The sequence below is a fragment of the Canis lupus genome, chromosome 8, assembly GCF_048164855.1.
Source record: "Canis lupus baileyi chromosome 8, mCanLup2.hap1, whole genome shotgun sequence".
NCBI classification, from domain to species: domain Eukaryota; kingdom Metazoa; phylum Chordata; class Mammalia; order Carnivora; family Canidae; genus Canis; species Canis lupus.
In genome coordinates this window covers 27,657,840-27,674,474 of record NC_132845.1, presented here as the reverse complement: position 1 = coordinate 27,674,474, position 16,635 = coordinate 27,657,840, and the positions used below count along the sequence as shown (strand labels likewise).

Sequence of the window (16,635 nt, the reverse complement as noted above, 5' to 3'; positions counted from 1 at the left end):
AACATTATGGGTTAGATAAAATACCACTCTACAGATGAGGTAACTGAGTTCTTACTTGACTTAAAAGCCACTACCTTCCTCCGTTCTACTATGCCGTTTCTCAATAAAAACAAGAGACAATGGCAATATGGGGAATAAGAAAGTTGGGATATCTCTTTAGGAAGAAAAACTATGCTGACTGTAGTTTCTGACATCTTGTAAGAAAAACCTTTAGGATTACAGTGCTCCCTTTTTTTCCATTACTCTTCTTCTGCCCAAAACTAGAAATTTAACAAAAATTAACTCACATGTAAAAATAAAGAAAATTAGAAATGAAATGTTTAGTCACAGAAAATCATTAACATGGGAAAAATAAAACATTCATGATGTTCATTTATTTTGTTTCTTTATATGATATACACTATGTAATTCTCAACTGAAGGTCTGAATACATTTTTTTAAAAGATTTTATTTATTCATTCATAGAGACAGAGACAGAGACAGAGAGAGGCAGAGACACAGGCAGAGGGAGAAGCAGGCTCCATGCAGAGAGCCTGACGTGGGACTCCATCCAGGGTCTCCAGGATCATGCCCTGGGCTGCAGGCGGCGCTAAACCGCTGCGCCACCAGGGCTGCCCGTCTGAATACATTTTTTATTGTCAAAACTTGGTGTGTGCGTAGGGGGAGCTACCTCTCATAGGAAGATCAGGGATGCTGCTAAATAACCTATAAATAGGTCAGCCGCTCACAACAAATAATCATCTGGCCCAAACTGTCAACAGTGCTGAGGCTGAGAAACACTGTTATTACTTAAATAAAGGCCATGGATCTAAAGAAGGGACTGCAAACTTTCTGTAAAGAACCAAACAGCAAATATCTTTTTATAGCTTTGTAGGCTATACAGTCTCTGTCACAAGTATTCAATTCAACAAAAACAGCCAAAGACCATATGTAAATGAATGGCCATGGCTGTGTCCCAAATAAAACATTATTTATGAAAAACAGTCTACTAACAGGATTTTATATTATGAAAAACAGGCTACTAACAGGATTTACTCTGGCCATAGTTTCCCAGTTCTTCCACTTAAAGGAAAAGATTAAAGGAAAGTTTAAACTCCTTAAAGTAGCATCTCAAAACCTTTTGCAACAAATCAAATCCAGTCTTCTTCCAATAATTACTAAGGGCCAAATCTTTTTAGGAACAAAAAAAAAAAATGTGTTAAAAAAGTTTTAGAAATTGCTAGTTCTTACTGCTAATGATTCACTTTGCAAAGCTACCTTACATTCCAACAATCTGGTCTCTTCACTGTTTTAAATATCCCCATGCTTTCCGATAGTCACACTTTTATACAGGACATCTCTCCATTTTGAATGTTTGATCTCCTTATCTTCTCTCTCTAGCCAACCTCCAAACCTTCCAAGTTGTTTCACTATCACCAAACTTTCCTGTCCAAAGCAATCAATTATTTCTTGTAAGGGCCTATAGGAAGAGATTATAGCACTTGGACAGTCACATAGGGTTTGTGAAATTTCTTTTATCATATACTGAGCTACTTAGCTAGTATTTTTTCAGTTTTTCATGTATTTAATATATATTTCCTTTCAATTATATTTCAATTAAGGACAGGCACTATATCCACTATACCTTGATTTAATAAATCCTTAACTTCATTGGTGCCTTCATTAAGTAAATACTCATAATTATCTGATAATACTGCTTTCATTGTGAAAATAGAACAAAACCATTATGCAATCTAGCTAATGTTAAAAAATAAAAAACTTCACAACCCCCAAAAGGAGTATAGTTAAGATAAACAATCATCTGTTTGATTTTTAAAATTTTTTTTTTAATTTTTATTTATTTATGATAGTCACACAGAGAGAGAGAGAGAGAGAGAGGCAGAGACAGAAGCAGGCTCCATGCACCGGGAGCCCGACGTGGGATTCGATCCTGGGTCTCCAGGATCGTGCCCTGGGCCAAAGGCAGGCGCTAAACCGCTGCACCACCCAGGGATCCCCATCTGTTTGATTTTTTTATAAAAATTTAACACAGAGACAAATATATCAATACAAATGTAAAGATTTTCGATCTGTGAGAATCCTTTTAGCACTAGACTTTAGAGCTGAATAGGAAAAGATGGAACAAAAAAAAAAAAGGAAAAGATGTAACATTTTCCAAGAAATTTTATAGGTCTTAAAATTTATGGAGCTTTAAAACCTTTGAGAGTATAAAGTCCTTAAAATATGAAATGCCTCAGGACTATCTCTGTAGCAAAGGCTGCTAAGCCATTTATTTACATGGAAGAGATGCTGGAGAATGAGTCTAAGGTCTTGCTCCATAACATAAGACTGCATCTAAGCAGCCAGAACCATATGGCCTAGTTTTTCCAAAACCGTAAGTCAAAAAAGTTAAGCCACTTCTTAAGCATTATAGAGCCTTAAATCTATTATTAATTTTCTTTATCTAATATGTTAATCAATCATCACTGATTGAATATCCACTATGAATCAAACATATAGTCTCTCAAAATATTAGACTTCAGTCCTTAAAAAATACTTGGCAGCATAAAATTCTTCCTCGTTGTTAATGTAAATTCCCTTGTTGGTGGAGACTTCACCATCCTCCCCTGGGTAGGGCCTCCATATAAAACACAGCTTTTGGGCAGCCCGGGTGGCTCAGCGGTTTAGCGCCGCCTTCGGCCCAGGGCGTAATCCTGGAGTCCCGGGATCAAGTCCCACATCAGGCTCTCTGCATGGAGCCTGCTTCTCCCTCTGCCTGTGTCTCTGCCTCTCTCTCTCTCTCTCTCTTTCATGAATAAATAAAATAAATAAAATAAAATAAAATAAATAAAATAAAATAAAATAAAATAAAATAAAATAAAAAAAATAAAATAAAATAAAATATAGTACTCAAGAGCTGACAATATTTTCTGCAAGAATTAACCAGGGAAAGGGAAAAGGACCATCTTTCCCCTTCCCAGAAATTGAACAAAAAGAGATTAAGACCATAATAAATAAGTGAAAAGATTACTTACCACCAAGGTGGGGGCTGTCAATAATCCCCAAGCAAAAAACTCCAAAAAGATGACGATAACCGCATGGTAGACACTAGGAGAACCTATTCCTTGAGGCTATAAAAACAGATTTTTAAGAATGTTAATAGTGTATTCCAGAATTACTAACAATTATAGCAAGTTAATATTTATTTATTGATACCATATACATAATGGCACTATGTCAAACAGCTGAACACTTGCTGTCCCTGGCCTCAAGGTAAATACATCACATAAGCATGGTGTGCAGTGGTGTTACACAGAGTCCACGGTAGAGATGGGAGTATCAGACTTTCAGGAGGAAGGTTAAAAGGATGAAAAGGAGTCAGACAAGGGTGGGGGAGTGGGAAAGCAAACAAGAGAGGTCAAGGCTGCACAAAGGCTGTGAGGCTTGAGAGCAGGTGTTTTAGGACTCTTGTAGTTTAGTAAAACCAGAACATGGGCTGCACACCGGGAGTTCCAGAGATGAGCAAGAGGCACACAGACACAGGGACACTTCCATGTTGAGGAGTGTATATTTAATTCTGAAGGTGATGGGGAGCCACTAAAAGATGTTAAGTAAGATTCAAGTAATCAGATGAAAGTTTTAAGAAAGACCATTCTGGCAAAGGTGTAGCGGATGGATGAGAAGGGGGCAAAATTGAGGAAAGTTAACAGTCAGGAGGCAGTAAGTATACTGCACTAACCCCAAAATATAGATGAAGCTTGTGGCAAGAATCATAGCAGATATTAACATGGCTCAAAAGCAGAACAGTCTCCAAAGGAGTACATTAGAGATCTGGGATTTGATATACACAAGAAAGAAAAACACAAAATTAAGTTTATACTGTCACTAGCGATGTTTTCAGAATTACTTCAGTTGTTGAATTTCATATTCTAAGGGCAAGATTAAATTGATGGAAAAGCAAATGGCCTATAAACATTAAGTCTCCAATAAGTTTCTATAATAAAAAGACAAATTTAATCAGTACATATTATAACATCATACATAAAATATAAAGCATATCCAATAGTCTTATGTGGAAACCATTAGGTGTTTGGGTTTCTCTATACACTAAAATGATGCCACATCATTTTTAATATTGTCATAACGCATCATTTTATTTTATTTTCTTAAGAAGTCTGTGAGTTCATTAAGGCATTGATATTCTTTTTTTTAAAGATTTTATTTATTTATTCATGAGAGACACAGCGAGAGAGGCAGAGACACAGGCAGAGGGAGAAGCAAGCTCCATACAGGAAGCCTGATGCGGAACTTGATCCCCAAAATTCCGGGATCACGTCCTGAGCCGAAGGCAGATGCTTAACCGCTGAACCACTGATGGGTGTCCCCATCATTATTTTTAAAAAATGGAAAACTCTCCCAACCTTCAGAACCTAAGACAACAGAGGTGGAGTAGAGAGTGGGCCACACAAGAGGTGAAGGACTACGGCTGGGAATGAATTTGTTCAAGATCTCATTCATTCAAACATTTACAGGGTACCTACTAAATACCAGGGATGCGGGACTACAGAAACCAGTAAAAGACACTTCTGATCTCAAGAAATTCAGAGTCTAGAGAGGAAGAAACCTCAATACACTATCTGCTTCTGTGCAAATGCAATAAAGATACATGCAAGTAAGGAGGCAAGGAAAGGGTATTGCAAGAAAAGGAAGTAGTGTGGACAATCTCACCAGAGAAAACCGTAATGACATAGAGAAGTGTCATGACAGTTTAAGGCTGATGGAGAACAAAGTAATAATCATGGAGTAAAAAAAAGGAAGGAAGAAGGGAGATAGCCTCTAAACTTTGTTAAGAAGTTTCTCATCATTACTCTAGTGAGACACTGAAGCACTGAAGGGTTTCATGCAAGTGAATGGTGTGATTGGACCTGCATTTTTCAGTACACCATGATGATTTCCTAAAATCTGAAACCAAGGAGCAAACTGCATCTAAAAGAAGGCTATTTCAATCAATCCAACAAGTGATGATAATGGTATGAAACAGAGGAGGGAAGGGGATGGATATAAGTATATTGGATGTGAAAGTGGCAGCACTTGATAAATCTTGGAGGGAGAGTGAAGAATGACTTCCAAGTTTTTAGCTTGGTTGTCGTAGCGGAACCTCGTAGTGTCACAGTTCTTTTTTCCCCCAAGAGACTGAGCTGAGGTTTTTTAGGTCCTAAGACACTGCCCCTTGTACTTGAGACATTTCTATTGTTTTCTGAGGACTGACTAAAGCAATAGTGAGTTGACTAATAGCAATGAGTCAGCATGATGATGTCTGAAACCACCGGAATGGGTGAAATTATAGGGAGAAGAGGAAATGGGAAAAGAGCAGTGTGCTAAGACCGGACTCCAAGAAACATCAATATTTAAGTAGTAGGCTGAGGAAAATGAACCAGGAAGAAAATAACGAAGAAATGAATCAGAGAACTATCAGGACACTTAAGAGGACACAGTGTTACAGATGACAAAGGATCAGTTTTAGGAAGGAAGGGGTGATGTCCAGTACCAAATAGAGCAGGTATAGTTAATTTAATTAAGATAAGGTCAAACAAATCCGTAAGAGTTAGTAAGGTCCAAACTGGTTTTGTTCACTGCGGCATATACTCAGCACTCAGTGAAATGTCTAGTAGAACTTCTCTGGACATTTAACATACTAATTTACATTATGAATTTCCAAGAAGACACAGTATGAGTTCCAAATTGATGGAATCCTTCTTTCATATAAGAGACGGTATCTCATGGCCATTTGAGTTCCTTATAAAACTATTTGGGAAATACTGCAAAGAGATAATAATCATATAGCAATGGATATAAACATACACACAGAGCAAAAAACTGGAAGGAAACAATGTGTTAAAAGTGGCTGCTTTCGTGAAGAACACTCAATTACTTGAGGCGACTGTCAGGGAAGGCTTCTCAGGGAGGTAGGTGGGTATTACCTGAGACCTTGAAGTCCAGTAGGAAAAATGTTGGATTGTCCTGTGTGTGTGTGTGTGTGTGTGTGGTAAGAGGAGGATGTCAGTGGAGGGTATGATGGCCAAGAGTGTCTGAGGTAAAGGAACAGCATAGGCAAAGACCAGAAGACAGGAAACACTGTAGCTTCTTTCAGTATCTGAGGTCTAAGGAGGAGAGCAGTAAAAGAGGAGGCTGCGAGATGAGGACAGGTGAAACTGAAAAGGCGACTTGAAATAGGCCTCTTACATTACATGCAGGCCAGGGATGCCGGAGTGGCTCAGCAGTTAAAGAGTCTGCCTTTGGCTCAGGGCGTGATCCTGGAGTCCCTGCATAGAGCCTGCTTCTCTGTGTCTCTCATAAATAAATAAAATCTTAAAAAAAAAGTTACATGCAGGCCTCTACTTGCACATGCCAGGGTACCTGAAACATCTGAAGCCAGAGAGTAACATCACATTATAGGATTGTCTTTTTGGAACAATAACTTACACGGCAATGTGGCAAAGACTCTGAAAGGATGGGAGGAAGACCAGAAGACAGGCTTGGGGTGGGGAGGGGGAAGTAACAGTAATTGGGATAAGATAGTAAGTAGTAGGGATGAAGAAGGTGAATGAATTCAAAAAACACTTAAGAGGATGATTCAAAGGACTCAGTGACTGACTAGATGTAGCAGAGAACATTAAGGGAAGATCAAAGATGGAAAGATTTCTGTGTCTCATTTAGTCAACCAGGCAGTGAGGAAAGGGAAAAAAAACAAAAGATTAATTCATTTTAGGCATACTGGTTTGAGAAAAACATGTACAACTGAACTTGAAGGCAACAAATTGAGGAAGATACGGAAGAAATAGATTACTATCTATTCATAAAAAGCATTCATAAAACATTCATAAAAACCAATACAAAAGCACTAAGACACCACAAAAATAATAAAAATAATTTTAAAAATAGCTAATAACATTCTATCCTATGGGAATAACCAAACATTCAGAAAAAGTTCTACCATAAAGATGTTCATGACAGCATCACTTATAGTAGGAAATATGTAAATCTAAATGTCCAACCTTTAAATCAGATACAATAATATACAGCCAAAAACTGTTTATGGATCATCCTTAATGATATTGAAAATGTTTATGGCAATGTCAAATTAACAAAAATAAAAGCAAGATATAAAGGTATACATGTAGAATAACTTCAACTATGAAAAAAAACAAAAACTCACTTCAATGTTAATTAAGTAGCAATTTTAAGGGATGTAAAATTATGTTGTTCTGAATTCTCTAAATCTTTTTTAACATGCGTGCTTATACTTTAAATATTAGCAAAATGTTTGCTTATTTAAGAGAAAAACTGGGACAGCCCAGGTGGCTCAGTGGTTTAGCGCTGCCTTTGGCCCAGGGTGGAGACCTAGGATGGAGTCCCACGTCAGGCTCCCTGCATGGAGCCTGCTTCTCCCTCAGCCTGTGTTTCTGATTCTCTCTGTGTCTCTCTCATGAATAATAAATAAAATATTTTTAAAGAGACAAAAACTAAAATGGAAAAAGGCAATTAGACATACTGTACCTTCTGAGCCATTCTCTCATTATTTCCCAAAATTGGGAGGAAAAAGTGTGTGTGTGTTTGTGTGTGTGTGTGTGTGTGTGTGTTTTAAGATTTATTTATCTTAGGGATGCCTGAGTGGCTCAGAGGTTGCACTTTTACCTTCTTCGACTCAGAGCATGATCCTGGTCCTGGGATCCAGTCTTGCACTGGCTCCCTGCAAGAAGCCTGCTTCTCCCTCTGCCTCTCTCTGTGTCTCTCACGAATAAATAAATAAAATCTTTTAAAAAATTATCTTAGAGATGGAGTGAGCGAGAGAGCGTGCACATGAGCATGCACACAAGTGGGGGGAGGGGCAGAAAGAAAGAATCTCCAAGGTGACTTCCCACTGAGGGAGGCTCCTCAAGGGGAACTAGACTTGGGGCTCCATCCCACAACCCATGAGATCACGACCTGGGCCTGAAACCAACAGCTGGATGCTCAACCAACTGAGCCATCCAGGCTCCCCTGTAAACATTTTTTTTTAAGTTTTTATTCATGTATTTATGAGAGACACAGAAGGAGAGGCAGACACAGGCAGAGGGAGAAGCAGGCTCCACGCAGGGAGCCTGATGTGGGACTTGATCCCAGGGTCCTGGGATCACAACACTCCACCACTGAGCCACCCAGGTGCCCCATACATATTTTTAAAGCAAGGAGGGGGGTTTAGGTGGGGGGTTTAGGTGGGTGTACTAAAGTACTAGCAATTTTGAGAGCTGTATTATATCCATATTTATCTCTTTTGTTTTGAATAAATTCAAAAGTAGCACGAGATCTTGGGGGCATCTGGGCGGCTCAGTCAGTTAAGTGTCCAACTCTTGATCTCAGCTCAAATCTTGAGTTAAAGCCCCGAACTTGGGGGCTTAAAAAAAAAAAAAAGTAATACAAGATCTTAATAAAATTGACAAAATTTAAAAATATTTTACTGATTTAAAATTATAAATTCTTCTAGGCAGGACTTTTGACACAAGGGCTAGTGGTTTTAATGGACTCTCTATCCACAAGCAAAACTCCAGGACAATCAAAGAATATTAGGGTCATGGCCTGGGCAGAAAGACCAGGGGAAGGTTCATAGACAAGTAGCGGCAGATATCTGACCAGTGAGTAGTTTATACAGCATCAAGCGTAGAGAGTTCAGATCATAATATTATATATATATCAACAGATAGCATTTGAGGATGCTCAAGAGAATTCAGAGGTACAAAAGAAGACAAATCTGAACATAAACTGCTACATACCCAACCCCAAATGCCAAGATATGTCACCTACAACCATAATAATTACCATACCAAAAGTCCTCCATTCAGCTGAGTAATTTCTCTCCTATAGAGAGAAGGTTTTATGGCAGTCACCTCTAACTTCAACCTCAGAAGTCAGGGACGATATCCTTTAATCTCACTTCTACCCTCCAATCTAATTCTCATTTTCCAAATCATACTTTCCATTAGTAACAAAGTATGGTTTCATCATCTAGGCTTTTGGCCAAGCCTTTTAAAATCTATTTACTTATTCTTATAGTCTGTAACACAAAATAGCTTCCACAAATTTGTATTTTGCTAAGTAAAGTAAGTACCTGTTTCATTTTATTTACCCTAAACTTACCTTTTTCAAGCTCATGCTCTCTGAGACAGACCCTATGCTTTATTATTCTATGATCTGGCGCATCTGGTAAATGCGTAACACTTACGTGCTTAATGAATGTTTGTGGAACTTGAATGAATTACTCTGTAAATCCCTTCTATCACTATAGGTATTCAGTGTAAATACTGTATTTAAATACTGTTAATGGGCGCCTGGGTGGCTCAGTTGGTTAAGCATCCACCATCCATCTGCCCAGGTCATGATTCCAGAGTCCTGAGCCCCATGGTGGACTCCCTGCTCATCAAGGAGCCTGCTTTTCCCACTTCCTTTGCCCCTCCCCCTGGCTCCTTCTCTCTCTCTCTCTCTCTTGCCCGCGCTCTCTCTCTCTCAAATAAATCTTTAAAAAAAAAATAAACACGGTTAGAAGAGCATATTTATGAATTAATCTAGCAATGTCGCCTATTAATACCCTCCTCTATGATTCAATATCTCACTGTTGGCTACCATATCCCTGTAGCTCATATTTAGGTCACAGATACGCTAGATTAAAATCATAATGAAAGAGTACCACTGAAAACTTTTAGTGGTTTACATTCAAAATCTTATTTACTCTTCCTAACAACCTTTCCAATTGGACGCTAGCATCTCCATTTTACAGTCTAATGCAGCAAACAAGAGATGGAATGGAGTCTATCCAGGCAACTCCAGAGCCCAACTCTGGAGTTAGGCTGGTTGCACTGGTTGGGTTATACTGAATACACTGCCACAGACTGTCACTCTTTTAATTGTAGGGATCCAGTTTTTTTTTTCATTTTTGTATTCAACGTGTAGCACAATGCCTGGTATATAAGGGGTATTTCGTGACCATGGATTGATTTGAGAGCCCTAATCACGCAGTTACTAAGCTGCTAGCGAAATTAAGTTAGTCACTTTACCTCTCTCAGCAGTGAGAGATGAAGTATTACCTACAGCCTTGTCTAGCTCCCAAATTTTGAGTCTATAATTGCCCAATCAATATGGATTTATGAATTCAGCAGTTATTATGCAGGATGTTGACTTCAATAACTTATGTTGTATACTTATCGGTGTGAACCAGGGGCTTATGTAGATTGTTAGCCAAGTCTAGAAGTAATTCTACCTATAACTGGGCATTATAATCCCATTTCTTCTTCTTTTTTTTTTTTAAGATTTTATTTATTTACTCGTGAGAGACACAGAGAGAGAAAGAGAGAGAGAGGCAGAGACACAGGCAGAGGGAGAAGCAGGCTCCATGCGGGGAGCCTGACCTGGGACTCAATCCCAGGTGTCCAGGATCACGCCCTGGGCCGAAGGTGGCACTAAACCGCTGAGCCACCGGGGCTACCCTATAATCCCATTTATTAAACAGAATTTATGATGTCAGTAAACAATGAGAGCAAGCTAAACTGAGGCTCATTCTTTAAAACAACTGGCCTAGACTATTAAAAATATCATAAAAAACAATATCCTAAAAAACAGCAAAAAAGTTATTTTACACTGAAGAGACATGGCAACTAAATGTAATGATTAAATTCTGTATTCAAAAAAAGGACAAATATACAGGAGTTTATTGGGACAATTAGAGAAATGTTATTATAGCCAAAATATTACCTAGTAGTATTATATTGTTACATTTTTCTGAATGTGGTGATACTACTGTAGTTATGGGGAGAATATCCTTTTTCTCAGGTCATAAATTCTCCATGTTTAAGGGGTAAAGTGTCTTGATGTCTACAACTAACTCAATGATTCAGAAAAAAATGAGAGAAAGGAAAAAATGTGGCAAAATGTTAATTTGTGATTGTGAATCTATGGGATGGGCAAATGAATACACATTATGGTATTTTTTGCAACTTTTTTATAGTTTTGAAGATTCTCAAAATAAAAGTTGGGAAAAATTAAAAAAGAAAAAAGAACCAAAATAAGGTATAAGAGAGAATAATTTTGAACTTAGAATTTAAGTTATCAATCAAAAATGAGGGCAAATTATAGCCTCCAGAAAGAAACACTGAATTTTCTCTGAACCATACACAACAAAGCTGAAATATGACAATATGAAAGTCTTACACACAAAAAAGACAAAGATGCTGCTTGGTTACGGCATCTAAGAATTGTAGCTTTTCATAAAAGAACATTAAAAAAAATAGTGTAACTACAAAGCCACTTTCATGGATCCTAACACATTACGGTATAACTAGAAGAAATACAAGACTTGACTGCTAGTATCTGATATCCTTTGTCACAAACTCAGTGTTTTTCTTATTTTCTGACTTTAATCAAGCAAAGCAAGATACATTACTTTTGTAGAGCAAAAAGAAAACAAAACCGATCCTCAATTTCCTGGAAGTATGAATCACTGTGAACATGTTGCAACACTACTTTACTAATTAAGCCATTTTGGCTTAATTTGCAGTGAGACTTCAGATTTTACTAATATGCTATGTATCAATTTTAAAGACAGATATTTAATATTTGTATTATCACAGAAGTGAAGATGTATTGGTTGGATCGGTCCTAAACAGAAATTAAACACACTTCTTAAACTTACTCAACAAAAATATGATGAGATCAAGTTTTACTCTTAAAAAAACTCTAGAGCTTAAGATTGTATTACCTTGGGATAAATTTTTTTTAAAGTCATCTCTACACCCAGTGTGGGGCTTGACCTTACAACCCCAAGATCAAGAGTTGCACACCCCACCAACTAAGCCAACCAGGATCCCCACTTTGTGGTAAATTTTAAAAAGATTAAGCAACATGACCATCTATCCCATCCCCCTCCATTCTCAGGAGGAAAAGATGTAACTTAAATCAAGTTAAGCCATCATTACATTAAGTGCTTAGCCCCAAGAACACCTAATGGGTTACATGGTTCAAATGACTACAAACTGAACTAACAAGGTAAAATAAAATAAAAAACAAAAAACCACCATCAATACAAAAATCAAACTGTCACCAATGTGTAGAATGGAGCCTAAACTTGGTGTAAACTCTAATTATTCAATTCATATAGCTTTTAAAAGAGATTCTATTTATGTATTCATCAGAGACACAGAGAGAGGCAGAGGCACAGGCAGAGGGAGAAGCAGGCTCCCTGCGGGGACCCCATGTGGGGACTCTGGGATCACACCCTGAGCCAAAGGCAGCCAAGGCAGCCACTAACCACGAACCACACAGGCGTCCCAATTTATACAGCTTAATGAAGTATTACCTACCACTCCTTGTTTTACAAAGAGACTCCCTAAGAAGGAAAAGTATTTCATGTAGTAGAATTCATAATTGTGTTTACACATTATTGATAAAATAGATCCATTATGTAAAATAAGCTACTACTTCACCTGAAAGAGACAAAACCATTTCAGGGATCTTGATATACCCTGGCTGAAACTGTCAAAGTCAAAATAATGCTAAAAGACAAGTTGGACTTTAAATAATAGAAAACCTTAATTCATAAATACCTGTCAGAATGCTATCTGGGGAAAGCTATTCTTTTTAAACTTCAAACTTTGGTAGCTGTACATGGGTTACAGATCAACTATTCATAAATTCCAGCAGATGCTATGATTATTGGGAGGCAGGTCTTCAAACTACATTAGGATGAACTGGGTATATAATCTTAAAAAAAAAAAAAAGCTTACTAATTTATCCTCAAACATACTAAACTAAAGCAGATGCTGAACCATACGATGGAGGTAAGGAGGTCAGTCACTCACAGGACCGTCTGCCACACACTTGCCACAGACAGTATATAGACATCCTGATGTTTCTAGGCTGGGCTAGTGACTTCAAAGGACACTTGCTTTTTGAAGGCACTGCAGCCCTCCTCCCGGCTCATATGCTAACAGCCACAGGCAAATTATTTAGCAGCTCTTGGCACTAAGAGCTGTCCTGCGGCTGCCACTGCCAGTCTTTATAGGTGAAGGATGCAAAGGATCAGAGCTTGGGTCCAGACTTTTGAAAGGGTTACTGACTCCTACTTATGTCCTTAAAATCCAAAATACAGGAATAAAAATCTGGTGCTCTGCTTTTTCGGGTATATTTCATTTTGCAAATACCAATTCTACTTTTTTTCAGGTACTTCCAACAAAGCAACTCACATTTGCCATCTGTCTATCAAATCTTTAGTCATTTTACCAATTTATTTGTGAAAGAATTGGACATTTTTCACTTTGTCAGAGATGCAGTCCTTCAACTGTAGTAACAAAACAAAGATCATATAAAAAATAAGCAAACTTCAAAAAGTCATTTAAAAGTTCTATATTTAGGGCAGCCCCGGTGGCTCAGTGGTTTAGCGTCTGCCTTCGGACCAGGGCATGATCCTGGAGACCTGGGATCGAGTCCCACGTTGGGCTCCCTGCATGGAGCCAACTTCTCCCTCTGCCTATGTCTCTGCCTCCTCTCTCTGTGTCTCTCATGAATCAATCAATCTTAAAAGAAAAAGAAGTTCTATATTTGGGACACCTGGGTGGCTCAGCAGTTGAGTGTCTGCCTTCAGCTCAGGGTGTGATCCTGGAGACCCGGGATCGAGTTCCACGTGGGGTTCCCTGTGGGGAGCCTGCTTTTCCCTCTGCCTGTGTCTGCCTCTCTCTGTGTGTCTTTCATGAATGAATAAATTCTTTAAAAAAAAAAAAAGTTCTATTTTTGATAACACAAATAAATACCTCATCTATGTAACTCTTTAGCTCTTAGCCTCTAACAAGAATGTTTATTTTTTTAATTTATTTTTATTTTTTTTAAAGATTTTATTTATTTATTCATGAGAGACACACACAGAAAAAGAGAGAGAGAGAGAGAGGCAGAGACACAGGCAGAGAGAGAAGCAGGCTCCATGCAGGGAGTCCGACGTGGGACTTGATCCCAGGTCTCCAGGATCACGCCCTGGGCTAAAGGCAGACGCTCAACCGCTGAGCCACCAGGGCTGCCCCCCCCCCGCCCCGTGGTAAGAATTTAACAAAATTGGAAGCATTCTAAAGTGTCAGAATGCACTTTTAACTCAACCATCTTCAAAGGTCTGCACTGAATGAGATACAAAAAAATGCCACACTCATTAAAATTTGTAACCAAAACCTGCCTTTCTACATAAGGATGCTTCAAAAAGCAAATTCACCAATAATGCTACAATCACTTTCATCAGTAAAATGGTATACAGTAAACAATTAAATATACACCTACTGAATTTAATCTGTGGAACTATTCTGTAGTTGGTAGGCATGTTCTCCCCCCCCCCCCCCCAAATAGAACTATTCTTAAACTTTTGGGAGTTATGGACTCTTTGGGGAATCTCTCAAAAAATGGATAGTCAAAGAAAATTGTGCAAACAACTTCAGGGTGTACAGACCCAGGTTTAAAACTCCTGATACAGAATCACACCCTTTCATGCGATTTCCCTTAACTGTGTACAACTCAAATGGGCAGTGTTATTAGTTTCAAGCATATTCAAATACAATTTCAAGAAAAGAAAAACATTTAGTAACAACGATTAACCAGGTTCATTTAGAAGGGTTCACAATTGGTAACTTGGCTAATACGGCTTACAAAGATGTCATTAGCAGAAAGATGAAGCAAAATAACTTCATGAACTAAAGAAAACGGAAAGGATCAAGTCAGTATCATTGGCCAAGGACCCAAAATACTAATCAGAGACTGTCAAGTGTGACGATATAGCCTCAGACACCTGACTCTGAATGAATCCACCACCAGTGGAACTTAAACACACACACAAAATGCAATGCCAAATGGCAATTTTATTCTCTTTCTTAAAAAATGTTCGTAAGGGCAGTCTGACCAATTACAAGGAGAGAGGTAGAAAAGCAGGTGCCATTTTAAAAATTTCTACAACTATAATACACTTTTTTTCATTACAGCTAGAGAAGGTTAAAATACAAACACTGTAAAAAATTACCCTGGCACTGCTAGAAATATAAATATCCCATATATATATATATTTTTTTAAACAATTTAGGAATAAACACAATTACAACAAAAAATTTAGGAATGCACTAGCACATACTTTTTTTTAAAGAACACACTTTTAAACTCAGGCCCTATAAGATTCAAAGATGCATAAACAAAGTTTCTATTCTAAAGAGGTGTCCACTGCTTTTAGAATGGAAAGTGCAACCCAAGTGTATAAAGATGATAAATAATAATACTCACAAGCCCACAGTTCTCAATAAAGGTTTCATTTATTCTATGTCCCCTCTTAAAAACTTGGTGTAAAAACTGTGTTTTGTCTCCAAAAGCAAGCAATGAATTCACCACAACTTGAACAACAAGATAAATAATAAAAATCTCTTCCAAATCTCACAGCATGTGGATGAAAGCATCTGCTATAAAGTGAATCAAACGAAACTCCAAAGAGGTAACAAAACTGAACTTTACCGCACGAAAAAGGAAGGTGTGTTTCTTGGTCGGAGCTCCATTCTAAATCTTTTGCAAATACTGATCTTAAAATTCATTTGCTTTTATAAAATGCAATCCTTTAGTTGCTTCTATTTTGTAGATTTTATGTAGAATTTAAAATATCAGGTCCCTATGGTTAACAAGGACAACCAGTATTCTTTCATGCTGTTTCTCCCCCCAACATATTGGTTCTGACCAACTTCATCAAAAGGGCCTGACTACTCGTAACTGAATTAATCAAAGTAATGTGCTAATTAATCAAAGCACAACAAAATGATCTAAGGACTTGAAAGTTTTTCTCACTACATGTCAAAGCTATGATATCTAATTAAATTTACAGTTCGCTAAAAGTGTATTCTGAAGTTTCTTCGTATGTCCCAAGCTTTCTAAATTTTAGTTTATTGACTGGGACGCTATTCTGAAATGTCAAAAAAAAAAAAAAAAGTTGTCATCTATTTCAAATGAATTCGGGGAAATGCTCAGTGGTGGCCTAATGACTGTACGTAATTAGCAGTACGCTAGCAGTCGTTCCGGGCTCCCAACTACATAATGTTGGAATAAACACTAATATGGGATTAAAGGGAATCGTTTCTGCACACTTCTCAGGAAAGTGAAATACGTATTCTACCTTTGCATTCTATTTCAGAACGTGATATCCAGGAATGCAACAAAGACGGGAGAGTGTAGCAACGGAGAAATTTCAGCATAAAAAAAAAAAGTATAGGCGCGTTCAATGTTCAATTAAAAGCCCTACGTCCCCTGCTGGCTAGCGACAGCACACTGCATAAAGTTTATTGTGATGACAACTGTTTCTAAAAAGCACAATTTTTTCCTGCCCTCTACCTGTCTTCCTTTCAAAGCGTCTCCGCATCCTCAGGCCGTGGTAATTCGACGTAGCATCCTTTATCGTAAAATGAACGAGGTGGTTACCGCTCTGTGGACACTAGGCCCCGGCGTCCTCCGTGACGCCTCAGGCCCCGCGAGGTGGGGGGAAGCCCCCGCGGGAGCGCGTCGCCCGCACCGGCCGCCGCTCGAGCGCTGACCGAACGCGGCGCCAGAGCAGAGCGACGGCGCTCGGGGCCC

General features: G+C 38.3%; 1 protein-coding gene across 2 annotated transcripts in view; it reads right to left on the bottom strand.

Annotated features, from left to right (window-relative positions):
• The window catches only part of MFSD14A (major facilitator superfamily domain containing 14A), a 39,213-nt gene that overhangs the window by 21,896 nt on the left and 682 nt on the right, over positions 1-16,635 (bottom strand). The window contains exons 1-2 of one of the 2 annotated variants that reach the window (XM_072834678.1): positions 16,396-16,548; positions 3,015-3,110 (exon numbers count right to left, since the gene is read on the bottom strand). Coding sequence is in view for 1 of the 2 variants with exons in the window: in XM_072834676.1 (XP_072690777.1) it covers positions 3,015-3,110 (96 nt within the window). In the remaining variant the exon portion in view is untranslated. Of the gene's footprint in view, positions 1-3,014; positions 3,111-16,395; positions 16,549-16,635 lie in introns of those variants that run through there. The other variant, XM_072834676.1, reaches the window with a different exon arrangement.